Here is a 27,336-nt window from a genome sequence, read left to right as displayed (position 1 = left end):
CACATCTGATCTTGATATGATCTTTGGAACTGTGCACAGCTTATGAATGTCATCATTATTCAACATCTTATGACCAGATGTACAATCAAAAAGCTACATTGGCTTTTCATATGTAATGCTGTCTGCATCTGATGCAGTGCGACTGGGAAATAGCTGTGAGATATATTACTAATAATTACTAATATGTTAGAATATCAAATGAAAACTGCGCATGGCAGTCCAGAAATACGATGCAAGGCAGTAAACTGTTCAATTAAATAAAATAAAAAACAATGGAGACCATTTAGTACTGGCTCCTTTGCCATGGAGTAGATCGTGACATAACAGGACAGTGTCCGATTCGGAGGCAATTTATTGACAATTCTGTGCGTCACTTCCTATCTCTCGTGTGGTTATCAACAAGTGCAAGCATCTCCAAGATTTTAAATTTATGTATTTATGTTATGCTTTGACGATACTCATAAGTTAATAAAGCGGAAAGTTACATTGCAATTTGTTACACTGAAAACATGCCGTTTTTTTGCCACATGCAGGCTATCCAATCAAGCAAAGTGGATATCGCCATTTCAGACGAAATACAACACCCAAAGTAGGTGACATTATCAACCATGCAATCGTCGCTTGGAATCAGTATGAGCTACATGGCATGCCTTGAACTAAAACCTAAGTCATCCACTGGCAAGTGGATCATGATGTCAGCTTATTTTAGATTTTTCCAGTCGGCTAATGCTGGGAACCTTTGTCTGAATTGTATGTGCGGTTTTGAATGGATAGATGTAACCTGCTAAAGCGATTTTTCGATGCACAGCGCAATACCGAACTGATAAAGAGCAGAAGCGTAATGTTATCTGAACAGACCATCAAACTAATTTGACAGGTGTCCATTTCCTTTTGACAGGTGAATTCGGTGAGATACTGTAATGACCACTTCGTTTAGTTGCTTTGGCTTCATGTGGAAAATAGTCATGTGCTTCATCACTTTATCATAAATATGAACTTTGCAACCCCGGCTTTTAATAGTTTTTTATATGCCGTGAATATGGACAAATTGAACAACCTATTCAAATACCCGATTACCCCACTCTTACCTTGCAAGAATACGTATTGTGCACCGGGTCCATGTTCATTATTTCTTCCACAGTCCCAGTTAAAACTATGTTCGCCTCTTCTTCTCGTCTCTGAAGCTCTTTTTCCGGACAAGTTCCATGACAACGTTGAGACAAAACAGCGACAATGAGGATTGTCCACCCATACAAGTGTCTAATAGTCTGTCTCCGTTGTGTGCCCATGATCACAAAAACGGATCACAAAAAGTAGCTAACTTGTGGCAAAATCTTTCGACTGTTGCAGTAAAATAACAAAGCAATAATCCGGCTTTGTGATGCGATTTACTTTCTTCCAACTTGCCTGCAGTCCGTAAAATGAATGCTGTTGCGTCTAAACCTCATGCGTCTGGTGAGCAAGCTACTTCGCGGTAAGCCGGTGGGGAAAGAAGAAAGGAGCAGGATTCTTTCCCAAGGAATGCGCTGCACCACCACTCACCCCCTCTCACACTCTACTCTTTCAGAGGGAGGCTGCTGATTTGCATGCCATCTGAATTGCTGATAAGACCAGACGGGGGTAGCGGGTGCGTAGACCGACTGCCCAAAGTGGTGTAAAACGCCACCCTTTGGAGAGATCGCGCCTACGACGCACGGAGGAAATTGCCGACTCCTGCGGGCAAAGAGGGAGCGGTGCTGTCTCAGGCGACTGAACTGCAATGTCAGAATTGCTGGGTTCATGATGTGCATGGATGTATTTTGCCCTGAACGGATTTATTTTAGTAAGTTAAGATCTAATTTGCCTATAAGAGTATGATCACTACTCCAAAACTATAATTTCACTAGAGCTGCCTAAAGTAATAAAGATGTTGGCCATTTAGGGAGTCTAATGTTCACAATATATAAATGCTCCCATGTGTGTTTTTGTTGCAGCTCCCTGTCCAAAACAGACAGTGCGTAAATTTCCACTTTTTAAAAGCTGTAATTTCACTAACCATTCATCTATTCTTGGAAAATGACAGGGTTGGCTATGCTCAGTCCGACAGATGTGACATTTGTAGAAATTATCCCGAGATTTGTTTTAATGGCAATACACCTCATCTTCCCTGAGCTGCCTCAGTCTAGACAGTAATGCAATAATACGATTATGTTTAGTTTATTATAATGGTCCTTATATATCACCTTTTATTGGTTCACGACAACACAAGTTTTTGTTTGCTGGTTTTACATTTAGCACGAGAGACTGCGTCAATATCAGTTAAGCCTCCTGATGTATTTAAAAGGGGGGGAAACAAATGTAGGAAATGTTTGGGGGAAAAAAACAATATTTGGCAGATTGAGTGATGAGTGATTACAGGACTCCACTGCACAAAGGAAATTGAGAGACTGGCGGAGGGTGGTTGGAGGAGAGAGAGAGAGAGAGCTCAACTCAAATGGCAACGCAAATTCAACCATTTACACACATTGCATCATATTCAACAAGACAAGAGTTTCCCACCCACTCCTTCCGCCTCTCCTCCTCGCCCTCCACTCCTCTCACTCACCGTCTCCAAGGTAGCATGGAGCAGCCCACATGAGCACAGCTCTTTGTAATTGACCTCATTTGAGAACTATCTCTTTACGGAAACCATCCTTACTCTTTCTGGGATCTGCTGTTCAAAAACCGCTATCACTCAAGGGAAGGATGGTTTCCCAATAATTCTCTTGTGGGGAGACATAAAAATATCTGGAAGGCCACAAACAAATTGTTGAAATACACATTTTGCAAACCAGTACCGACAGCATGGCTGTCTCATTTGCAGCCCTCCCCAAATCACATGAAGAATTGTGTCCCAGCAACACCAAAGGGCCTGACAGCTTTCCCCTAGCCACAAATATTTCTCTTGAAGAAAAACAAATCGCATGTAAACAGGGTGTCGAGCAGTTGAGTCTGAAAAAAACTTCTGACACAGGCATTTTGTCACTGAAATGCTGCCACAAATCTGGCACAATTATTGTTTGGGATATCAGCACACCAAGCAAACACACCAAGGGCTTAAGAGCCAGATTTACACTGTTTTGTTTTGGGAAGTTCCTACACACTCTTTTTTATTTCAGACAATCTCTAATTTCTGTGTCTTTAAGTGTCTTAAGGGAGTTGCTTCATGATTGACTGCGGAGATGGGTTTTTTTTGTTGTTTTTTTAAAACAATAAAAGTGCATTTCTATGGTTTGCTGGGAACTGGTGGTGCAAAATTATGCAAATGCTACAGTAAACCAGCTGGGATTTAAAGATGCAATGCAGTCATAAATTGCCAAGTTCAGCCATTATTGTTTGTCTTTTTCCAACCATTTTGACTCACGAAAGTTGAAAAGCATCTCATAGCGGTAAGCACTTGGTAGATAATTAGACTGAATTGCTGTTTATCATAAAGTGAATTTTAAAGGGAAGTGGATTTTTATATTTCTGCACTAATTTTATGCCAGTGAGGATGCACAGACAGGCAAACCCAGATGCACAATTACACAAATGCATGCAGACTCTCTCTCTCACACACACACACACACACACATTGAAAATTCCAGCTTTATCAAGACAGCCTTCTGTTACTCTTTTGTTTTTACAGAAGACAGCCTTTATCCCTTTATCAGGCCTCTCAGCTTGGGAACGGCATAGCAAACCTCCCCAGCTTGGCATTCAGGCTGTGAGAATGGAGGCAGGGTATCTCTGCCTGCCAGGCCCCCCGAGGAAAACGCAGTGCAGGGTGGGCCTCTCCTGCCACCCCCTCAGCCTCTGCCCCCTGCTTCTGTCCACACCTGAGAGAGACAAGGACATCATCTATCACTCCGATGGACACTCTCCTGTCTCCAGCCAAGCAAGATACGGTATCTTGTTGGCACCTGCTAAATGTATTCCATGGCTAGCAATGACCAGCAACACTTCCCTGGTGTTCCCACAGACGGGCTGTCCTGTGTTGGGAGTGACTGAGCACATGAGGAAATGAATCTGCCACGCTGTCGGCACGGCGACAGAACAAACGAGGCCAACCATAATGGCAAGCTTACGATACACACGTCAAAGCAAGGCCCCATCATTTCCACCGCACGAGCAAGCCATAAATGCAGCTCAGAGCCCTCCTGAGCTCACATAATTATAACGTGTGTGGGTCAATGACGGATAAGGTTTTTCAACAGGCCAAATTTAAAATTCTAAAAATAAGAATTTCTGTTTCAATTGTTCAAACATTAAGAATGTTGGGTATATGAAAATCCATAATAAAATTTCAAGTAATGTGATTTTAGTGTTTTTTCATTAGAATGAATTGTCATTGAATAAAACATGTCATGTGGTGTGACCATAGATTATCTTAAAATTAAATGTATTTCCTTAACATGCTTAAAAGTTTGTTTACAAGTTCTTAATAATATGAACTGTTTAGAAACAAAGTATTTACATTTCTTTACTTTTTGTGAATATTGGACTGATATTTTTGTTCTATACTGTCATTGTCACCTTATAAAATATATTTAGAACCCTTATTTTTCCTGTAAGTTTTATAAAACTGATGGAAAAGTCTGAAAAATAGCATTGACATACTATATGACTGATTAATAATTTAACCACAGAAATTTTATTTTTCATTTTGAATTTAACACAGTTATTGCTATTATTGGTTGCACCACATGATGATTGGTCGCACCAAATGACTCAAGGATCTCATATTGTTAAAAATATAAGTAGCAAGATCAATAAACTGTTATATTTTCATTTCATGAGGGTAATATAGTGCTTGCAAAGCAAAAAAAACAAATAAAAAATAAAAGTTTTACACAAAGTAAAAGATTTTTAAGTTGCTAATGATGTTGAACATGTCCATATATTGGTAAAGATATAAAAAGATAAGCTTTGTGAGGGCATTTGAAATATAGAAGGTGATGAAAACAAACACATAGAAAGAAACAAATAAGTGAAGACAGCTTAAGGGAGAAAAGGAGGTAAAAGCGTGTGAGTGATCGAGGGGATAAACAGAAGAAATTCAGGACGTAAAGTGAAAGGGATTTAGCAGATGATTTTAAGAGATGGGGCAGGAGAAGATATTAAGATAGACAAAAGTGCATGGTTGGATGGAAAGGAAGAGATAATAAAAGATAAAGAAATTAAAAGACAGACAGACAGACAGACTAACAATGGCAGAATGAAAGCTTTTTTGAATAAAAGAGTGAGACATAGAAGTTAGGCTAACTAGATGGGGAGGCTAGAAGACAGACAGATGATGGATAAAGATAGATAGATATGATGATAGATAGGTAGTCTGATAGATTGATAGTGTGATAGATAGCATGATTGTGTGATAGATAGTGATCTGTGATTGATAGTGTGTTAGTGGGATAGTTAGCGTGATAGATATATTGTGATAGATACAGCGATGAAGAGAGTAATAGGCCTAGTGTTTAACAGATAGAGATAGAGAGAGAGAGAGTGAGTGTGTGTATGTGTGTGTGTGTGAGAGAGAGAGAGAGAAAGAGAGAGAGAGATTGTGTGTATGTGTGTGTGAGTGTGAGTGAGACAGTGAGAGAGAGAGAGAGAGAAAGTGATACAGAAATGAAATGGGGAAGTTTTCAGAGCAAACAAACTTAAACAAAAAAAGATGATTAAACAAATTTGATGATGTTGCCCAATCATCACTAATAATATAACAAATAAAAACAATAAAATAATGTGAAACAAAACAAAAATAATGGTAATAAAATCCTATATTACAGTGTTAACGCCCCTCACCGCCACATACATAGTGATAGCCTATTTTTATGATGTTGATAATAAGTGAAATATATCTTTCTTGCTGAACAGAACACAGTGGGAGGGATAAATGATTAATAAATGTACATTTACCAAAGTAAACTTACATGTAAAAGGATTTTTATTTACATTTTTGTCATTATAATGTACCTAAATGTAAATGTTTTTTTCTGAAATCTTTGAAAATGTACTCTGAATGTATAAAAATTGATTCCATATAACACTAAAATAAATTGCATAGGCATATAAATCCTAAATTAAATGTAAAACCACATAAATGCATTTTGTAATAGTCGCACCACATGACATTTTCAACTTGAGATCAAATTTACAGGCACAAAATTGACCACCTACTCATAACAAACTTGATTCCTCTAAAAGGACACTATTTAATTTCTAATCAAAAAATAATTTATATTCATTGTATTGTTGAGGTCATACCACATGACGTCCAAATTTGGCAACTTCTTGCCAGCTATGTTTTTCCAGATATAACAGATAATTACAAACTTGTTTGCTGCCCCAATGGGTGCCTGGCAAACTAGTTTATGAATGCAACTTAAAATCTTTGAATTAATTTTAAAATAAAAGTCTCAAAATGGCAGTTTCTTGATGGTTGCACCAGATGATATTTGATTAAGTTGACATCTTCAGACAAAGTTTGCTTGTATAATAAGATGGACAAAAAAAATGGTAGAGCGGAAAGCACATTTGAATAGATTCAGTGTAATTTTAAAGAAGTTTCCCAAACAGCAGTCATGGTCGGACAGTCGCACCACATGATATTTTGATACTTCACATAAGAGAGTTATGAAATTAAATTAAAATTAAAAATAAATTTAATTAAAAATACCTAAAGATTTAGACCTAAAGATTTTTTTAGTGCTCCCACATATATATGGTGTCTTCAGGCATTCAAACCTTTTATAAACTTAAAAAATGCTGTTGGACAGAAAATCTAGACGTCACGTCATTGACCCGTGTCTCACCGAGGTAAACTAAGCTCAAGGAAAAACTTAAGCTTTTTCTTCTTTTGAGTGACTTTTTCCAATAATTCCCTGGTATAGATGGTCTGGCTTAGATCATGTTTAACTGAAAGAACTGTGTGTAGCTCAACACATGTTGCTAAAATACACAAAATCAAATGTGGTGTAAGAGGAAAACATTAAAGCAATATGGCAAGTATAATACAAAGCACACCCAAGTGTGCTGGGAGGACATGGTGCATGTGCATGTTGTAAGGTGTACATGGTGCATGTTGTAATGTAATGTTATACTATTGTGGTACATTTGAAGACAACACACCAAAGTACTTGCCCCTCATATTTCCTCTTACACTCAACGATCCGAGCAAAGAGTGTGGTGAGCAGGGGGTGTTTAGCTGACTGCTTCTAGCCAGATGTTGCCCTGCTCTGCAGTGTCAAGTCCAAACAGGAGGGTAGCTCTCACACCTGGTGTGGGTCTGAACGGTGCACTGGAATGCTTCCGCGTACCTGCGCTCTCCTCGCAGCGGTCTTTCTTTCTCTGTCGAGCAACAGCAAAACAGAACAAAAAAAAAAGAGAGTGGCCTGGCAAATTGCTGCATTCCAGTAGAGGGGGAAACAGGGGGCCTTATCTGCTGTTTGAGCAGAGGTGCAATGTTTCCTGTAGGCTATCAGCAGCACAGTCAACAATCAAGCAAACAGACCCCATCTGGTGGCATTGTGAGGAGTGGTGGCTGGAGGTAGAATCGCTGTCTCGCAATGCCCTCATTGGCCCCCCGGTGACACACAAACTGACGCACCAACACACACAAATACACACATACTTTGTTTATGCACCCTAATTCAAAGTCCATTGAATCTTATCCTTCAGGCTTTCATACTAATCCAGACCACAACATTCAACAATATTATCAGTCTCACCTGTTTATTGCAGATGAAAGTCATTTATAGATTACAGATGGAGTTTGCCAACACTAATCAAAATTAACCTACTTCCTTGTTTCATGATAACTCCTAAAACTGTGTCATGATTGAAGGGCCTATTTATCATACAGAATCCTGCTGATCAGCAAACAGAAGCTGTGAAAATGCATTTAAAATATTGATGAGGCTGGCCAGGCCAGTCATAAAGCCGAAGCCAAAGCCCCTCAGCAGATTTTGTGTTACTGTAAGTGATTTATCCTCTTTTTTTTCTGTTGTACACCATAATGGTAAGGAAATATTGAGCAAAGTGCTGACCTTTAGCAGAGAGTAAAGCCGGAAGTAAGGTTCATCACAACACTGATGTGAAAAGATACAGCACAGACACTAAATGTTCCACTGACACTAAATATGCCACTGACAATCTGTCGGAGGGGGGCTTTCGAGAATAGCCATCCATCGAAAGAATCAGTCAAACCTTCTGACAGTCAGATAACACTGTCACTGTTGGAAAGTAGCCTGTTTTACTGTAAATCTAATCCTGGATAAAATCTGGATTTTGTGGAGGTTCTTGACTTTCAGCATATTTCTTCTTCTCGTGGCATTCTGTGCGTGTTATCAAAATAAATGGCTCTGTAAATGGGAAACAACAAGGTAATCAACAGAAGGAGCAGTCAAGGGAGGGGTGCATTTTACCGGTTGTTAAACTCAAAAAATATCAAATAATCTAATCTTTTTTCAAGGTTGAGTAATGCACCTTCAAAGGTTGAGTAATGCACCTTCAAAGTATGTACAGTACATAAGAGGCTACATACCCTTCTCTTCACTGTGCATGCATGCAACAACCCAGTATGACACTGTTAGCCTAGCTTAGCATAAATCACTGGAACTGGGTTACACCAGTTAGCCTATAGCGTAAACTGGAGCTATAGGCTAATTGCCATAACCCCACAGAGAACAAAAGGGTATGTATCCTCTTATCTAACTCTGGGGTAGACAGCAAAAAGCTAATTTCCCTCCGAAAGTTGTTGTGTTCCTTTAAGTTTGGTTCAAGGCTACACTCCTCTTTTCCCTGGGAAACCATGTGGATGAGTATGGAGTACCTCCAGCTAAAAATGCTGTGTATAACCTTCACAGCTCCTTCCTGGCGGCAGCACAGCCAGCTGATGTATCGTTCTGACGCAGCCTTTAATGCGTCTTCAGCTAATATATGCTGAGAGTCCTTTTTCCTGAGTCAAAGTTGGGGAGATGCATCCTTCCTGCATCTTGTCCTGAGTGGCAGAGTCGCCGAGGCACAAGGGCCTTGTGATTTACTGTAGCATCCACTCGCTCTTTTTACGGGCGCTATTCATTTGCAGCGAGCTCAGGCAGTCAGCACGCACAAGCAATTAGGAAATGAGCCCGCCGAGGCCGCTCCAAGACTCCCACTCACACCACTGTAAATGAGTGCCTAATCAAAATGTCTCCAACCAGCTGATCTCGTCATCAGTGTGGCTGGAACAAAAAAAAAAAAAAAAAACACTGGGCACTTTGTGGAGGGGGAAAAGAAGTCGAGGGTGAACACTGTAATGAGGAATGTTTCATTATAAGCAGTTGCTTGACAGGTGGGAAGGAATGGAAGGAAAAGGAACACCTGGTCTTCGGTCTACGCGTCATTATCCGAGTCAGTGGGAGTATGAATGTTTCGTTTCTCTCCATCTTGCTGCACACTCAATTTCAGACACACAAGTCCAACTCTTTGTGCTGGTCAAAAGGCCCCCCACCTACACACCAAGTGTGCAAGTTTGATTGATATGACGAATGTAAGGGACTGAAATCAATGTGTGCTGGTGAGAGAGCACTCTGGCCAAGACACCAGTGACTGGTCAGTATGTCTGAGAACTGAATGATGGCCTAGGGGAAAGTGACTGTGGGCGTAGAGGAGACGGAGGTCAGTGCAGCGTCAGGCTTAGACCGGACTCCTCCCCTACCCCCTCCCACCCTCACCGGCCACCCAGGCCCTCAAAGCCAGCAGCTTCATTAAGTAATGGCTGAGACTGATGATCCACCGCTCTGCCCTACCCCACCATTGAGTCATTTGATTGATACGCATCGGATCAGAATGACTTGCTTCATTACTTTTGTTGGCTGTGCTCAGGCAGTTTTCAAGGGGAGAAAAAAAATCTAACATTGGGCGGGTTGCACCAACGTGGTTTAACTTTTAAACTGGATTAAATCATGGGTTAATGACTAATTATGTTGCACCAACCTTAAACCTAGTTTAAATTGAGTTTAAATTAAACTCTGGTTAAATTTAAACCCCAGTTAATCCCAGATTAATTTTCCACTTAAAGCTAGATTAAATGCAAGTCTGTTGCACCAGTAATTTTAAACCTAGGATAAAGCTGGACTAGCAGATTAATTTAAACCACCCCTGGAGGAGGTTTAAGTTAGAAGTTTTCAGTGGTACCAGGGATGTAGTGGAGGCTAAACGCAATTAAACGCAGTTTATCCACCTCTGAACTGACAGAAATAGAGTTTATCCACCTCCTGATAGTTTATGGACCAAATGGAAGTTTTACAATTCCGAAATCACACTGCATTATCCACCTTCACAACAGTACACTTATCAACTCTTACTGAGACATTTAATACCATTGAACCATCATCAAACAGGCCCTGAATGTCTTTTTTAAACTCTTAATTCCATGTCACGGCACACACCTTGATCATGGAATTCATAGTTTATTTTTATTTTATCACTAAACCCCTGGTACCGAGTGGTAGGCTACTGACAAGATGGATTTTTGACAACAGCCATCTGTGCACTACTGGAGGGAGGGGAGATAGGTGGATACTGGGTGACAGTGGCTATGCAGGTCGCACATACCTGGCATGAGGATGAGGAGGTGGGAGATATGCCTAAAAATGCTGCAAATTCCAATGGAAATGCTGTAAGAACATCGATTAACTTAGCCTATACTGTATGACAAATTACTCATCTAAACAAGGAGAAACTCATGGGACTTCTATTCTAAAATGCAATATGTATTACAAATTAAAATATATTAATGGAAAAACAGTAAACAAACAAATATGTGATATGGTTACATCATTTCATTAAGGAGAGCCTCAAGGGAGTCCTGGGGTGGTTGGCTCATTTTTGCTTTTGATAAGTTCAAACTTCCTTGCGTAATAGCATTTTCAATGTCCAAAAGAAACCGCTCCTTCTTCTCAATTCGCTTATTTCGTGGTGGGTAGAGAGCTTTTTGATGCTTCTCAGAAGGCACTACCATTAATACTGTCACCTATTAAAAACACAAACACACAATGGTATTCTCATTAGATCAGTTGCTGTTCTAGCACATCATTCACAACACTTCTACTTGTCATTTGTTTTGCATCATCACAACAAATGCTAAGAAAATGTCCAGTGCCAACTATAACAATCATATAAATGACAGCTACATCCATTCATCCAGTTGTGAGTAAAGTGAATGCAGAGATTCAACACTGCATAGGCTGCAGAACTTAGGGTATATGCACAAGTTATACATTGGGTACTTATGCGATATTTATTTTTTGTTTTTGCAGAATATCAATCAATGCGATACTTATTTTTTTGTTTTTGCAGAATATCAATCAATGAATCAATATAATGTCTAGTTTAGTGTATAAAGTGAGTGGGATGTGTACATTGCAACTACAGGATTGGATATATAGCTCTTAGAAAATACCAGCTAGCCTAGTTAAGGTGGTGTGATAAGAATGTCATAGTTGGCATGAAGTTCAATTTAACTACAATGCTCAAATCAGAGCTTGACATTATCTTACAGACACAAATTCTGGAAACATATGAGAGACACTACAGGAGGTAATAGCCTTGCAGTTTTTTGTTGTTGTTATGACCAAGGACATGGGCTAACGTTAGCTTCTTGTTCATGGCCTAGCATAATAATGCCAATTTAGACCACCTAGCTAGCCAACACAACACTGACTTTCTTGCTGATTAACTTAACCTACGTTAACAAAATACTATCGTCATATAACACCGGTGTTCCGTTTGCAGACGATCAACATTAGCCAAGTGTGTATGGTGCAGTAATGTTAAAAGTTAAGTTAACGTTAGCGTAGCAACTTACTGAAGTCTGTCGTATCTAGTTCGCCTTCATCGTCGTGTTGAGAAGGGGGGCAATCTGATCCAAACAACATTCAGATCGTTTCAACCACTACGCCTCCTCCGTCTCTGACGTCGTGCTGTCAGTTTTTTGTCTTCAATTATTTCCCCAAACGAGCCATAAGGAAAAAAATCCTCTGCCTTGCCATGATAACTGTAATGCATGTTAGGCGACCTTTACCGTTAAACATTTATGGCACTGTGGTCACAGTGATACAATGTAACGGCTACCGTCTATTGAAAAGTATCGAAAGTGATATGGGTACATGGTTTACAGCGATTGGTTGAAAGATAGGCTATAATTTTGGTCCATTTAACATCGTGATTTGTTTACATCTTGTCAGAATCCATCATGGCGGACAATGAGTATAAATTAATCTTTTGTTAATCTTTGTTTAAACTGGATTAACTAATCCAGGGTTAAAATTAAGATGTGCAACGAGTCTCTGGTTAATTTAAACCCCTATTTAAACCTAGATTTACTAAACCTAGTTTAGGCATAAACTAGGATTAATTTAAACCACGTTGGTGCAACCCGCCCATTCGATACTAAATATATCTTGGGAAAGTTCTTCCATTGAATTCGACCACAGAGAGACAAAGGGCCTATCTGCTCTGCCAGGAGGCTGTTTTGTTTTGTGTGTGTGTGTGTGTCCATCCTTCCACAGGAATAGGAATGTTTGCAAGGAGTATGTGCATATGTGTGTGTATGTTTAGTGTGTGTGTGTGTGTTCATGTATCTATGTTTGTGTTACAGAACTTTGTGTGTGTGTGTGTGTGTGTGTGTGTGTCTGTCTGTATATGCATGTGTGTGCATGCACAGGGGTGTGGTTGAGGATGGAATTAGTGTTTTTGGAATGAGTACATACATGGAGAGCAGAGGTGTGTGTGTGTGTGTGTGTGGAGGTTCATATTTCTCAAGGTGGAGATTGAGATCCGCCTCATGTCATGGGGAAACAGATGTTAACACGATTGGTCTCGATGGGGGGGGGGGTAATGAATCACGTCAATCCATTTCCATGACAAACCTTTCAGCTGCATGTTCCATATACAATCCCCCCCTGCTTTGTCCTGCTGTCTATAAAGAATGCTATACTTCCCAACATCAAGACAACAGAAACCAAAAATCTGCCAAAAAAAACCCCACAGACTCTGTGGAGATGGGGCCGGTAAGGGGAAGGAGTTTTCCCCTTCTTTTGATTCACGATGAAAGTGTGTTCAACCTCGTGCCTGTCACTCAGTAGAGGGGGGGGGGGGTGAGGCGCGAGCTGCCAGTCAGGACACGTCAGTGGCGGAGGAGGAGGTGGCGTGGCTCAGGAGAGCTGAGGCCCTGGCGTTTGCTGGTGCTTTCCAGCAGAGGGGCGCATCAGTATGCCTGCAGCACTGCGTGTCTCATCAGGGAAAAATGCCAGGGCCGCATCCGGGGCCCAAGCACAAGCAACGGTGGTGGCGGCGGCCAAAAGTAAATAAGAGCAGTTACTGTAATTCTCCTCCAAGTGCCTTTTAATTTACCTTCCTCCTCTCTCTTTCTCTCTCTCTGTTGGTCTCTCCGTCACTGCACATTTTGCCTCCAGCATTTCCTTTTCTTTCAGTTCTCTTGCTCTTACTTGAGGGGCGCAGGGCATATGGGTTACATTCCCTTCGAGTGTCTCCTTGGCTCCTACACTGGACCCAACCACCAGGGCAGCAGGAAGAGAAGAAAAACAGGCTCCCTGCTTGACAGGTGCCCTGAAACCTTTCAGACAGTGTACATTTTTGGGGGAATTAAAATATAGAAACTGAAAATGCTCAAGGGTTTTTTTCTAGTTACACCCCAGCCCACTAACACCCTCAGCACTACAGTAGGTACTGTATGTCCCAGGCATGTGGACACCCAGCCTGTCGATCATCTGTCAGACAGGTTTGTGTGTGTGTGTGTGTGTTTGTGCGTGTGTGTTGGTGGGGGGATAGTCCATAATTCATCACTCAGAGGAGACGCAGTGATGAGTGTGTGCTCTATCGCGCCAGCTTCCGGGGATTAAATGGCTGTGGTTTGGGAGGAATCCGCTGCAGTGGAGTTAGTGGGTTTCCTGCAGGCTTACTGTATGTGTGGTGCATTCATCAAAATATGACTGAGTAAAACATAGGATTTACATGACTCATTATGAAACCATGCACACAAGTATTCTTGTCTTAACCACAGTGAAGAGTATCTGTTGCGTGTATTATGTGTGTTCAGTTGTATGTTATTATGACCGCCGCGCTAGCAAAGTTTTTTTTTCTTCCAGATTGTTTTTTCTTCTGTAAATTTGTGTCAACGATTCCCGGGACATTGCAAGACCGGGCTGCACGAAATTTGGTAGGCATGTAGCCTCCCAAGGATGACACGGAACCATTGTTTTTCGCTTTGATCCATCGCCAACCCACAGCACCAGGCCCCCCGAAAGGAGGGTAGGCCAGACACAAAACTGTGAATATCTTGAGAACCATAGGGCCTAGGGCAGGGGTGGGCAAACTTTTTGGCTCAAGGGCCACACTGGGTTTTGAAAATTGGCCGGCGGGCCGCACAACAACAACCCCCCCACCGCCCCCCCACGACACACACATAAAAAAAAAAAAAAAATTATAGCCTATAATTTAGTATGACAAAATATTTCTTTTAAAATATCAATTGCTTAAAAATACTGCTAATTGTATGCTGTTTAACAAATGTATAAATTGTGCACTGTCGCTTTAAGACAGTCGCTTTAATTCACGTTTATTTCTCAATGATCTTCTGCCTGCTACAGTATGGCCCTCTCACACTTTTTAAATGGTCAGTAGTGGGAACTACTGCTGCCTTCATGATTTCCTTTTAAAAGTTTCTTATAAGAAGGAGATATCAATTATCAACAATGACAAGCCAGCTGGAACCTGCGGCTCTCTCTCCCTCTCGTGAGTGCAGACACGTTCCCAATTAAATAGATCGCATGTTCACGTTAGATCTGCTGCAAAGGAGATAACTAAGAGTTAACTTAGTTTAACATGATGTTATCTCTATTTAACATGATGTTTTGACATTGACATTGTAAACGTTCTCTAAGGAGAGTGAAAAGCAGTTTGCAGTAAAGCTAACCAACGTCGTCTCTATCGCAGGAAAAAAATAGCGAGCAGTCTGATAACCAAATTAAATGCTCAGCGGGCCGGATGAAAGTGCTTGGCGGGCCGGATCCGGCCCACGGGCCGCAGTTTGCCCTCCCCTGGCCTAGGGCCAACTTTTTTTCGTATGTTGGTCTCAAGTGGCCATGTCAACCTATCCCATATCCAATCATTTGAGGTATAGTGCTACCTAGTTAAAATGAAAAAGCAAAGACGAGGCATTGTAATCGCTGGTGTCTTTGGCTGACATGTTCAAAACTGAATGAATGCATGCCAAGTTTCTAGGGGTGTAAAGATTAACCGATACGTATCGGTATCCGTTTTTAACGTGTAAGATACGGCTACATCGATACGTGAAGCCCCGTATCAGAAAAAAACTGAAATGAATCGGTCGTTATATCGATTTACTTGTTAGGAATCGGTGCACAACCTTTTCTGCTCGCTCAGACTCTCATTTACGTTCCAAGCAGCGCGTTCATACCACTTCCGTTTTTGAAACTATACGTGGCACAGAATTGTGGGTAATGCAGTTCGCTTTTGGTTATATTCATTGCCCAAAGTTGTCAAATGACCTCATTACCCATACATCTATTGCAACTTAAGCATGTGACAACTTGCACTCGGTCGGCTTTTGTTTTTCGAAATCCAGCGCGAAATTAAGCACTTATAGCATTCCTAAACAGCAACGATAGTCTGTAGAGTAGCCTTACCTTTGATGAAGGGATTTCCTTAATGTTAAATAATAATTTGGCCCTTGCTGCTAAAACGATGCATAAATTATTAGCCAATGATTTTGTTTATATTCACTCAGACTTGTGGCATTTTAGGTTTCTGCATTAGGTCTACTGTTAGAACAAAAACAGCCCAGAGAGTTCATTGATTTGTAGGCCTATTTTATTCTTGTAGGGTAGGCTAGGCCTACAGTATATGAGAAAAGGCCAAGAGTGTCTTAAGCACTGTTTTATTTTATTTCGGTATTGTCTTACCTCAACAAGGCTACAGCTCCATGAAAACAATCAGATATAACTCTATAAAATCTGTAAAGTCTATAAAAATGTATTTTTATGTTGTATTTGGCTGCTGTGTTTGACTGAAATGTAGACTATTCTTTTTTCATTTCAATACAGTATATGAAACAAACCTCAGTTTAGATAATCATATTCACACATTTTGTTGCCTAATTGACAACCATGACCATGATAATTGATAATATAAAATGAATGTGCACCTTGAGCAAATTATAAAAAATCTTTCAGAATGCTTTCAATTCTTGAATTGCATCGAATCGCATCGAATCGTACTGAATCGTTTTTTATAAACATGTATCTTTTCTTGTATCGAATCGTGCCCATGTATCTAGATGCGAATCGTATCTTCTTTTACATGAGAAATTCACACCCCTACAAGTTTCATGGAATTCCGTTCATGGGGGGCCATATCAGCAACACACACACACCCACCCACGTACGCACAAACTGAGCGGTGGTCATATTTTGTACCACTTTGCGGTACATCTAGTTTATATATGAGCAATGCTAAGAATATATTATATAAAGTGATAGGCAAAGGTAGTATGTTGTCAGACGAAACAAACTACACTAATTCTGGCCAGTGGTAACTTCGGTATTGAACTTCTGACTTCCACTGAACTTTTTAAACACTTTTGTCATATGGAACATACCCAGAAAACTGCCTCTTTGCTAATGCATTAAGCTACTTCCTTCATTGTGCTATTGATGTCATTGACTTTTCTATTGATTTTGCTTTGCCACAAAGTGGATAAAGACCTCCTGCAAGCTCCTACTAGAGCACCATGGTCTTTCCACTGCCAAAAGGTTTCAAGCCCAACTGTCTCACAGAGGGATGAAAGGGTGCCATGAAGAGAGAGACCCAGCAGTAGGCAAAGGAGGCTGCAAGGATAACCAGCAAGGGCAATGACAAGGGCACACAAGGAGGGTAAGCAGGTCACAGGAACGTACTCTGCCCATCCCTACCCGGAGCCAGCAGCCACATGCAGAAGCATCCAGATCCAATTAGCTCTCTGGACATCCTGGTGAATAATGAGAAGGAACCACAGCTGCACCGATGCACCACCGAAAAGGACCTGAATCATTGAAGCCTGATTTAAGTGTCGAAGGTAAAATGTTGAAGGATTAACATGCTGCAGCAATAAAATATGGAGAAAAACTAGAATTGATAGAAATCAGATAGACCTTAAAGCCTGTGTTGCAGGTTAACCACCACTGTTGATTAATGGGTACATAAAGCACTCAATATATGTATATCATTTTTAAAAATGTCTCCAAATGATGTTAAATGCCAGTTTTTGTTGTTTTTAGCATTAGCGGGGTTTTTTTCCGCAATTCGGTGATGACGTCACGTTGGGGACTACATGATCTGCGCTTCATTTATTTCAATGCATTCCAATGGACATCGCGGTTACACTTTCAACATAAAGTTTGTATATTTACACTTCGAATTTGTCACAGCATTTATATCACAGCTACCCTATGATCTACCAATGGTAATAACGTTGCCTGATATCAATTTAGAATTTTTTTCTGAATTTCGGGAGGTCTCGTTTTGGAGGGTATGTTTTACATTAATTCCTATGGGAAACGGTCGCGGTTACACTTTCAACATAAAGTTTGTATATTTACACTTTGAATTTCGTTACAGCATTTATATGACAACTACCCTATGGCCTAACAAAGATAACAATGTCTTCCGATTTTAGTTTAATGCAATTTTCTGAATTTGAGAGGCCTCATTAGGAGGCAACATAATGTGCCTATTCAGTTCAATGCATTATGCTTATAACGTTACGACACTTTTTTTGTTACTGTCATAGAACAGCACCGAGTGAAAGTCAACATTTTCTTTATATCTAGTGATAGTGATCATGTTGTTAGTTCAGATAAGCTAAGCTACCGGGTAAACTTAGTCAGAAGATCTGAATATAAAGCATCATGATAGCTAGTGCTATGGGCTAACTTTCCAGTCCCACCTGTGAGCCACCCCTGTTGTTGCAAACTTAGCCGCCGCCGATTAGGCTGGTCGTGTCTTCAGCATGAATATTTTCGATAACTACTCCTCGTGATTGATTGTCATTGACATCGTCAGGGTACGGCTTACCAAGGGCAAGTCGCAGTTTGGCAGATGCTTGTGTGGGCTGTGCCGTCCCGATGGAAACTGCGGTGGAGAGCTGCTGTAACTAGGGAAGCGAGTGCGTTTTGGCCGCTGGTCGAGGAGCTCACCCCGCGACCAGCATATGACATGATCTATCTAGCTATCTATCTACCTGTCTATATACATATATAGGCTATCTATATCTATATAATCTGCGCTATCTACTGCTGAACTCTCTCTTTACTCCTCTCTCGTTACTCTCAAGGGTCTCAAGGTGGGCTTTGGTATGTAGCCTCCCCAAGGTGACGTAATGCAATGCATTGTGGGGGAAAGGAGAATCACTTCAAACCGCTGTGAAATAGTACCTGCTTTTTCGTATTATATTGTGATACCCAACAACATTATTCGTATTATATTGTGATACCCAACAACATCAAATACAATGGATAACAGTTTAAATGTTTATTACCAACAAGCAAATTGTGCAAATTCGTTGGAAAGTAAAGTAAACAGTAACACTAAAAAAAGGGGCTTCTGGAGGAACAGATTAGGTAGTCTGCCAAGAGACCTACCCCAATAGGCACATTGGACCATTAAACCACACAATGATCCAAAACAAAACAGCCAAACAAGGCAAGGGATGGTTAACAGAGAACAATATCAACCTTTTAAGAGTCCAGACCTCAATCCGTCAAAAAAGTGAGCACAAGGCCTGAGTGATGGCAAAGAATCGTTGCTCCTGCTTCAAAACATGGAATGCTGCTAAAAAAAAAGTGCGGTCTAGAATCATTTTGGAGACATGGAGAGGCTTGGTAGGTATTATAAGAACCATTTTGAGAGATGTTTCCACTGATTACATAAAAAGGGTATGAATGATTTTCTTCTTAACTGTATCTGTACTATGTGTGTATTTGTGTGTGTTCATGAATGTGTCTGTGTGTGCATGCGTAGTGTACAGTCACTAAATGTACACATATATTAATTTATTGTATGGTCCCCCATGAACAGAATTCCACGAAACTTGGCATGCATTCAGAGGGTGCCATAATGATCCTACACTTCTACACTATACATCAAATGAGTGGATATGAGATGGGTTGACATGCAGTGGTGGAATGTAGCGAAGTACAAATACTTTGTTACTGTACTTAAGTAAATTTTCCACGTATTTGTACTTTACTTAAGTAGAATTTATAGTGCATACTTTTGACTTTTACTTCGTTACACTTTACAGCAATTATCTGTACTTTTACTCCGCTACATTTCTACAACACCATCGTTCCTTTTTACGATACATTTTATGATCAGATTTTTTTTCTCTCTGACAAACACGTTTGTTTTACCAGGGGGTGGGGTTGCTACCAAAGATTCTGGAGCGCTACGCTAGATTTAGCTTCTAAATCTTTGAAACATACGCTTCTAGTCTAGACCAGGCAAAGCGTGAGCTTGTAGCCATCTGCATTCGGTAGACTATATTCACCAGACCCATGGCTACACTGGACATGCAACTGTGTTCTGTGCTTTTCTCTGTCTGTTATCTGCAGCGTTAGGGCCTCCTCTCCGATGAGATTTTTATCCGCGGATCAGCGAAGTTACAGACTATGCCCATGCTTCTGTCACACGTCTGATCATTTGCGGCACAAATGAATGGTAGACTATTATAGAACCGCTGGCCGAAAAAAACGTAGCATTTTACAGATTAGGAAATATTTCTTAATTGTGTGTGATCAAATAAAGAGGCATAGCCTACAATTGGGGGGTAGAAATGTGAGCGCTCATTTAATGTCTATGTGCGTCTGCGCAAGTGAAACTGAACCTAATCATAAAGACACCTTTCTCAGCAACTTTTCTGTTCAATCAGCAGAATTGGCATTACGATCCAACTGACGTTTCCCTTGTCTACCCCGTTAAACTTCAGGCTCTCGTGTTTTGCTGAAGGATATTTTACTCAGCAGATCACTAGTATAACCAGAATTACAGTCTCTAGAATTGTAGGTCAGAATGTAAACTGGGCCACAGATGGTACAGTAAGCACAATTGCATTAGCTTAAAACTATCTAGTCGAGTATAACCTAAAACTAGCTTAATTAAAATGGCACAGCCCATACTATTTTTTCTTGTAGAATATAGATATTAAGAGAATAAATCATTATGCAAATACTTTTACTTTTAATACTTACAGTACATTTAAAAGCAGGTACTTTTTACTTTTACTTAAGTAGGGTTGTCATTGTGGTACTTTTACTTTTACTAAAGTAAATATTTCTATAAATATTTCACGTAACATCACACTCAAGACTAAGGGTGCGTTCATAAATTCAATCTGACACTCTGAAAATAAAATAACGCTCTGAAGTTCAAAAAAGATGAGCGTTCTAACTCCATGTGAATTTATTTAGGATTACAGACAGTATGGTTTACAATATGGACGCCACTACAGCACTTGTGGAACAGGGTTGATGTGTCCTTCAGAACTCAATTCCACGAATGCAAGAGCTTCTTGACAGTGATGATGAGGACTGTGTAAGCAATTGTTTTAACCTACTAAATAACAACAGTTAACTTGTAATGTTAACTCGAAAGCATTCTAGCACTAGCCTGCAACCTACTGTGTAACATCTGGAGTGCCCAGAATACGCTCTGGACGCTCCGAGAGTGTGACGCTCTGAATAAACGAGCAATAATTTCATCCACGCTCCGAATTTACAAATGGTTAAAAAGTTTCAGAGTGTGCTTAGAGTGCCAATTTACAAACGCACCCTAATTTAATAAATGTAATACTTATGTGTAGCGGCACTTAATATCATTAAAAAAATAAAAAAAATACTACAAAAAAGGTGTGTAAACTTACATAGCTGTTAAATCCTTCTGGAAAGGTACTTCACTGTTAGCACTTATTCTGCATTAGAGGGACCCCTGTGAGAAGGTTTAAACATTAATGTTAGATTTGAATACAGCTGTATTATACAAATAGACCTCTGACCAGCTAAGTTTCTCTGCATGACAAACTGGTCAACATAGGCAGCTCAACTAATTATTTTTTTTTTTAAAAGATATTAATGTTAATGCTTACAGGATTCTTTCATCTGCACTAAGGGGACTTTCAATTAGGACACAGAGCTAACTGGTTAACATGGTTAAAAGTGCTAGGCTATGGCAAAGATCTAGCTAAATAATAGGCTAACGTTAGCGGTAGCTAGTTGGGTTAAAAATAACTTTAAAATAACACGGCAACAGATAGGTACACACAACAGATTCCTCCTCCTTAATTTCTATCTCTATCATGACAGTCATGCATTATTGAAGGCATGTCAAAGAGTATAGAAGTATCAGAATTTGTGGTTAGCCTAGGCTAGGTTGCTAACATTAGCTAGAGCTAACATTGACCCTTTAGCTAATAATTTGGCTCAGTTAACAGTATTTACCACCCGAATTTCCTTACATTTAAACTAAACCTTAGCTGTGCCTCCTCTTCCACAAAGATTATTCCATCCTACAAATGTGTTTTCTCTCACACGTCAGAAGCTCCTCTGTTGAAAGTTGCTGCATCACTTGGGTGAGTGAGTGAGGACTGAAGTTGACTTGAAGAAAAAAGTAACGGTCACTCCAAAATCCTCCCCCAACAACATTTGAGTGACATGTTACTGTTTAGGCCTTTTTGTAAGTTTATTTATAAAAGGTAGGCCTATATAAATGTCCCAGAAAGGGTAAGCCTACATGTTGCTATGCTTGGGGCTAAAGTTATTTTTAACCAATATGTTTTTAATTTAAGAGTGTAAGATAAGATAAAAAAGGAAAATACAGTACTTTAGTATTTACAACTACAGTGGCTATATTGTGATTTTTTTTACAGTAATGTTTTGACTACTGTGATTTCTACGGTAACACTCAGATGATTTTGTCATGTGGACACGGGTTTACTGTAAAATTTACAATCATACTGCAATCATAATCATATACAGTAATGGTACTGTGAAATCCACAGTAAATAACTGTAGATTTTACAGCCATTTTTTTACAGTGCATGCATTTTTATGGAGGATTTTTTGAGTTATGTGTCTCCTTATTAGAAAGTCTCTCTGGCCTATGTATTAGGCTCTAATATAAGCAGTGGTTCTCAAGAGGTATACGTGAAGGCACTCCATACCTGTCAATACTCCCGTTTTTCCCGGGTTCTCCCTATTTCAAGGTCATCTCCCAGCACCCTCCCGTTTTGTTATTTCTCCCGGAAAACTCCCGTAATTTGGTCATCAAACTTCATTTTAAAATCATTATCCATTCATTTTTTCTATTAGTCTGACATCTCTCAAATTGCCAGATTGTGTATGAAATAATACACCCTACACATACACGATCACTTAGTTTCAATTTCAACCATTTTGTCATAGGCTAAAACCTGGAAACCCAAAACCCAAATAAGGAAGCGGGTGCCGACTGCGCAGCCTGAGTCTTGTCGTAAGCAAGCGGGCTAGTTGAATGGCCTACTCCAGAACTAGCTGTTGTGAAATTGTTGGGAATTTAATTGATTAACACATCACATAAACTGTTATTGAGTGTTGTTGATACACTGAACTTGTGCCCTCGGAACCAAATCTGACAGCAAGCAGCAATTTGGAGTTTTGGAAGTAGGCTGCAGGCAGGCAGCTGGTGGATACATACTGGCATGTGTAAGGTAGGCCTACTAATGGTAAGGTAAAAGCAACGACCGAAATGCAGTGTTGAAACCATAGGTTGAAACACGTGTATGAAACGTATTAAATATGCAAACACAGATCCGGTATAAACACTGCCCCCCCTCAAAAACAAAAATATCCCGTTTTTGGAAAGCTAAATGTTAATGTAAAGTAAATGTAAAGGGGGTACGTGAAGGCACTCCAGGGGGTACGTGAGATTTAAAAAAATACATATATTTTAAAAGTAGAATCCATGCAAACATAGGCTACTTTAGAAACAATTATTATGACCGCCGCTAGCGAAGCGGTCATATAGGGATTGTCAACGTTTTTTTTTTTTTTTCGTCATCTACTTCCTGAATTTTTGGTCAACGATACCCGGGACACCGAACCACCGGGGCACATGAAATTTGGTGGGTATGTAGCCCCACTAGACTTTTACGGAACAATTTCGTTTCGTCCCCGGGGGCCACTCCCCCCCGTGCTGGGCCCCCCGAACTGCAAAAAAAGCAGTTTTTCCTAAATAACTACCTGAACCGTGGCACTGAGGATGAAGAATCTTTTATGGTATGTTGGTCTCAAGGGCCCACATCAACCTGGTCCATAATCACTGAAAATGCAATATTCTGCTTTAATCGCCCCTATCTTCAGTGAAGATGTTCAGAACTGCACCAAATTTTATGTGTATGATTGACCTGGCATTCTCTGGGGGTATGCCAAGTTTCGTAGAATTTCATCCATGGGGGGGGGGGGGGTCTAAAAAAATTAGGTTATGTGTACATTTAGTGACTGTACACTCATTGGCCTGTAGATGGCGGTGCACACATATACACATGCACACACACACAGGCACCCACATACTATCGGTATTAGAACAGCCGATACATAATTTCAAATTCAGTAGGATTAAAAGAAAGCCAAAATAAATATTCATCATCATCATCATGGCTGCATTTCCAGTATCACTAGATGGCGCATCGTTGCAGTGAGACGTAATTTTGTTGGAAGTTAAAAGTAGGTTGGAAAAACAATAGACGCTTCCTACAAGGACTGTAGTTTACCGCAGAGAACGTCTAATAAGGATAGGACGATGTTCACATGAAATGTAATTCCCATTTCTTCTTGAAGCCGAAATAAATCTGAGGATGTTTATCGGACATGCTTGGTGTTTACTGCAGGTACGTTAATCTTATAATATCAATAAGGACCTAGGTAATGTTACCGTGGTTGAGTGATGGAGGCCAATTTGATTGATTGCATTTGTAGAAAACTATAAATGCGGTTATACCAAGCAAATTGATAGCAGCACTGTAATTGTATCTTTCGACTGTCATTTGTTGCACGTGCTACAAAAATCATTCTGTGGCATGGAAGATTTACCAACGTTACACCGGTCTGATACAGTTTTGACTATACATGCGTGAGACTGAGACGCCTGTTTATTTTGTTTTAAGTGCGTGCAGGGTGTGAGAGGGGAATCGGATGTGCTTTGATTCCAGCTTAGGTAGTTGTAGTCTGTGAAATTAAAAAGCACGTGTGTGTGAAGTATCCAAACAATGACACCTTCATTTCATTATGGCTGCTTTAGCAACACACCTTAAGCTACTGTGTAGTGGGTCCCATTTAGAAGTGGCTACTTCATTCACGTTTTCCTTGACTCATGGAGCTGCGTGAATTTTATTACAACTTTTCGCCACGATATGGCAGTTTAAAGGAGAATTCCGGTGTGATATTGACCTAAAGTGTGTTGAAACATGATACCGAGTGTGAACGTTTGTCTCATAGCCCATCTCGGCTTGTCCCCTGCACTCCAAAATCTGGCGCTAGTTAGCAGATGCTACCAACATCTTTTTCAATGGTGGTGCTTCAGCATCGGGCTAGCCATGCAAATAAATCACTGTTTTACACCATTTACGAGGCTCAATGTATCTCCACACTTCATTGGTAGACTTCCGAGGGCCCTGACATTTAAAACGAGACATTGAGAACTTTGAAAAAGCACTGGTAATTTACTTGCAAGACGATTTATGCAGACAAGTATCTTCACGAAGTTTAGCGTTTGCAGCCATCTTGAAAATCTCCTTCGGAAACCAATATTGGTTTCCAAAGGAGATTTTATTTGTGTCGCCAGCATAGCCTATTGACAATTTATGTTGTAAATAGGCCTACCTTATAAGCTGGGTGAACCCAGCCTGATCTGCCCGCTATTTATTTTTTGATTTCTTAAAAGATTGAGCTTGGTCTGGTGAAAGCCAGACTAGCCATGGACCTCAGTTACACAATGCAAGGGAACATGAATCAGCCTATATTTGCACGAACAGTAACGGACAACAGCTCTTCAACTTTGGCCCGTTAAAATGTGTATGAACAGTCTAGCGACGCATTTCATCAAGGCCCATTTGGACATGTCAGTTATTTGCACCACTGGTTAGATGTAAAACAGCATTTCGTTTCAGACTACTGTTACTTAATTTGTGCATTAACAATAACGTTTCAGACTACTGTTACTTAATTTGTGCATTGACAATAAAGTATCGCATGAACTAAAGATGACTAAAATCTTATGTAGAAGAAGAAACATTCACAAAAAATCCATCCATCCAAAAATGACCTTTGTTTTTGATAGCTGTTGAAAACGGCATGGAACTGACAGAGATGTTTTTGTTTATAAATAAATAAATACATAAATAAATAAATAAATAACATTATGCTGATACCTTTTGCTTTTCCCAAATAAAATGTAGCCTACAGGTATAAGTGACCTTTCATCAATCCAGTTGCAATGGATGAACTGTGATGAACTGCCCTACTTGTGATTGTTTAGAGATTTTAAAGGTTTTATAACAATGCTACATCTTCTTTGGCTATTCTACAATCTATTCACCTTTTCAGCACCAGTAGGCTACTTTCTGTGCAGCCGCACACACACACTCAGGCATGCCAAACAAGCATACACAAAAGTTTCAAGAGTGGGGGATGGAGTAAAAGATGGAGACATTGAAGTGTGATTTCTTTTCGCGGAACGGATGTACAGGACTGAGCGGCGGTCATATTTTGTACCACTATGCGGTACATCTAGTTTAATAAATATTTCAGGAAAATATAAGGTCATAAAATGAATTTTATATTTAAGTAGGCTATTCAATTTCATTATCCTAAAAACCCATACCAGGATGGTTCGACCCAACCTGTCACATGCCACCCGCCATCACCTGTCAATCACTGTCAAAACTCAAACGATGGAGTCGTGGTTGAAGCGTAGCGGTATGTGTGTGCGATTTTATGTGTTTATCAGTTCCAAAGTTGAATAAATTAGACACTGATTACACAGTGCTCTGTTTTAGGTCTTTTTTCCTCAACTAAAAATGCTTTGCGCTGGTAAGTGGGTACTTGGCTGAAAAAATATAGTGTTCCTGTAGTAGGCCTAGGCTACTTCAGTAGTAAAATACTATAAGATTCCAATACTTTTTTTTTCGTAAGGAAATGCTGTCCTGCAAGGACCCTTATTTATAGGCTACAGTCTATGGTAGGGTACTAACATTAAAGCTGGCCTCTCTCGCCACTAACTAGGCTCAATGTGTCGGCCAACATGGACAGGTCAAGGTCCCTACGGAGATACACCTGTGGCCATTTAGTTTTGCCTACCCCATTGAATGTAGAGACAGTGACCTACCTTTGTCTTTTCATTTTCCGGTCTGTAGCATCACTCATGGGAAAGCCCCTTCTTGGCCTATTAGTTAATTACATGAGAATGTAGTCCCGTGAAGTCTGTTTCCAAAATAGCAAAGCTACTAGGCCTATGTGTGTGAAACTGTAACAGTAAGCCTATATGTAGGCTACTGTGTAACACCACAGAAATCCAGGAACAGAAAGAACGAGGAGAAATACTCTTTAAGTTCAACTAATCGAAGTAACGGGTACTTTTTTAGGGAGCCACTGACTAGAGAAGAAAAAAGTAGGTCAGACACAGTGGTGTTACACAATTTCTTTACATTAAGCCTCCCTTATTAAAGGGCACAAGTATCTCTGTGGCATGGTATGCTAGTTAGCGTTACAGTTCATTGCATCTATTGTCATCGTTTTGGTCTTTGCTAGTTCATTGCATCTATTATCATCATTTTGGTCCCTTACTGAAAGTTTGTACTTAAAGCATCTGGGGTAATAGAGAAGTCTAGGAGAAAAAAGAGGAATGCAACATAATGTTAGGATGTGACTTATGTGATCTTCCATCCCTTTACCCAGTGAAATTGATCAATGTTATTGACTGGAACACTATGTATTTGTGTCAGTAGACCTATATTCTAAGGCTGGGTGAAAATCAGTTTGCAACAATAGCAGATTAGGGACAGGCTTAGCAACCAGACCTACTCACTGAGAGAAGGACCTCAACTAAGCAAGGTTGCGTTTGCCATTTAATCCTTAGACCTATTTATTAGCAGATGACTACTCCATTTGTTTTTCCAGGTTTTGTAGCACATCAATCTATGCAGCGTACCTTACTGCACATACATTCTATTTTGATAACACTACATCTAAG

The 27,336-nt window shown here is 40.1% G+C and overlaps 1 protein-coding gene and 1 long non-coding RNA gene across 2 annotated transcripts in view; both read right to left on the bottom strand.

Moving 5' to 3' along the window:
* The window catches only part of agrn (agrin), a 228,496-nt gene extending 226,954 nt beyond the window's left edge, over positions 1-1,542 (bottom strand). The window contains 1 exon segment of the mRNA XM_042099348.1: positions 1,089-1,542. Coding sequence (XP_041955282.1) covers positions 1,089-1,289 — 201 coding nt within the window. The 5' untranslated portion in view covers positions 1,290-1,542.
* An 8,364-nt stretch (positions 1,543-9,906) lies between these two features.
* Positions 9,907-21,735, bottom strand: LOC121714271. Its single transcript, XR_006033071.1, has 3 exons — positions 21,569-21,735; positions 20,978-21,042; positions 9,907-11,011 (listed from the first exon to the last, which is right to left on the bottom strand). It is a non-coding gene; the product is annotated as an uncharacterized LOC121714271 (long non-coding RNA).
* Between the last annotated feature and the right edge of the window lie 5,601 nt (positions 21,736-27,336).

The sequence above is a fragment of the Alosa sapidissima genome, chromosome 7 (assembly GCF_018492685.1).
Source record: "Alosa sapidissima isolate fAloSap1 chromosome 7, fAloSap1.pri, whole genome shotgun sequence".
NCBI classification, from domain to species: domain Eukaryota; kingdom Metazoa; phylum Chordata; class Actinopteri; order Clupeiformes; family Clupeidae; genus Alosa; species Alosa sapidissima.
The sequence above is the reverse complement of the archived record's forward strand: the minus strand, read 5'-3'. Positions and strand labels throughout refer to the sequence as shown.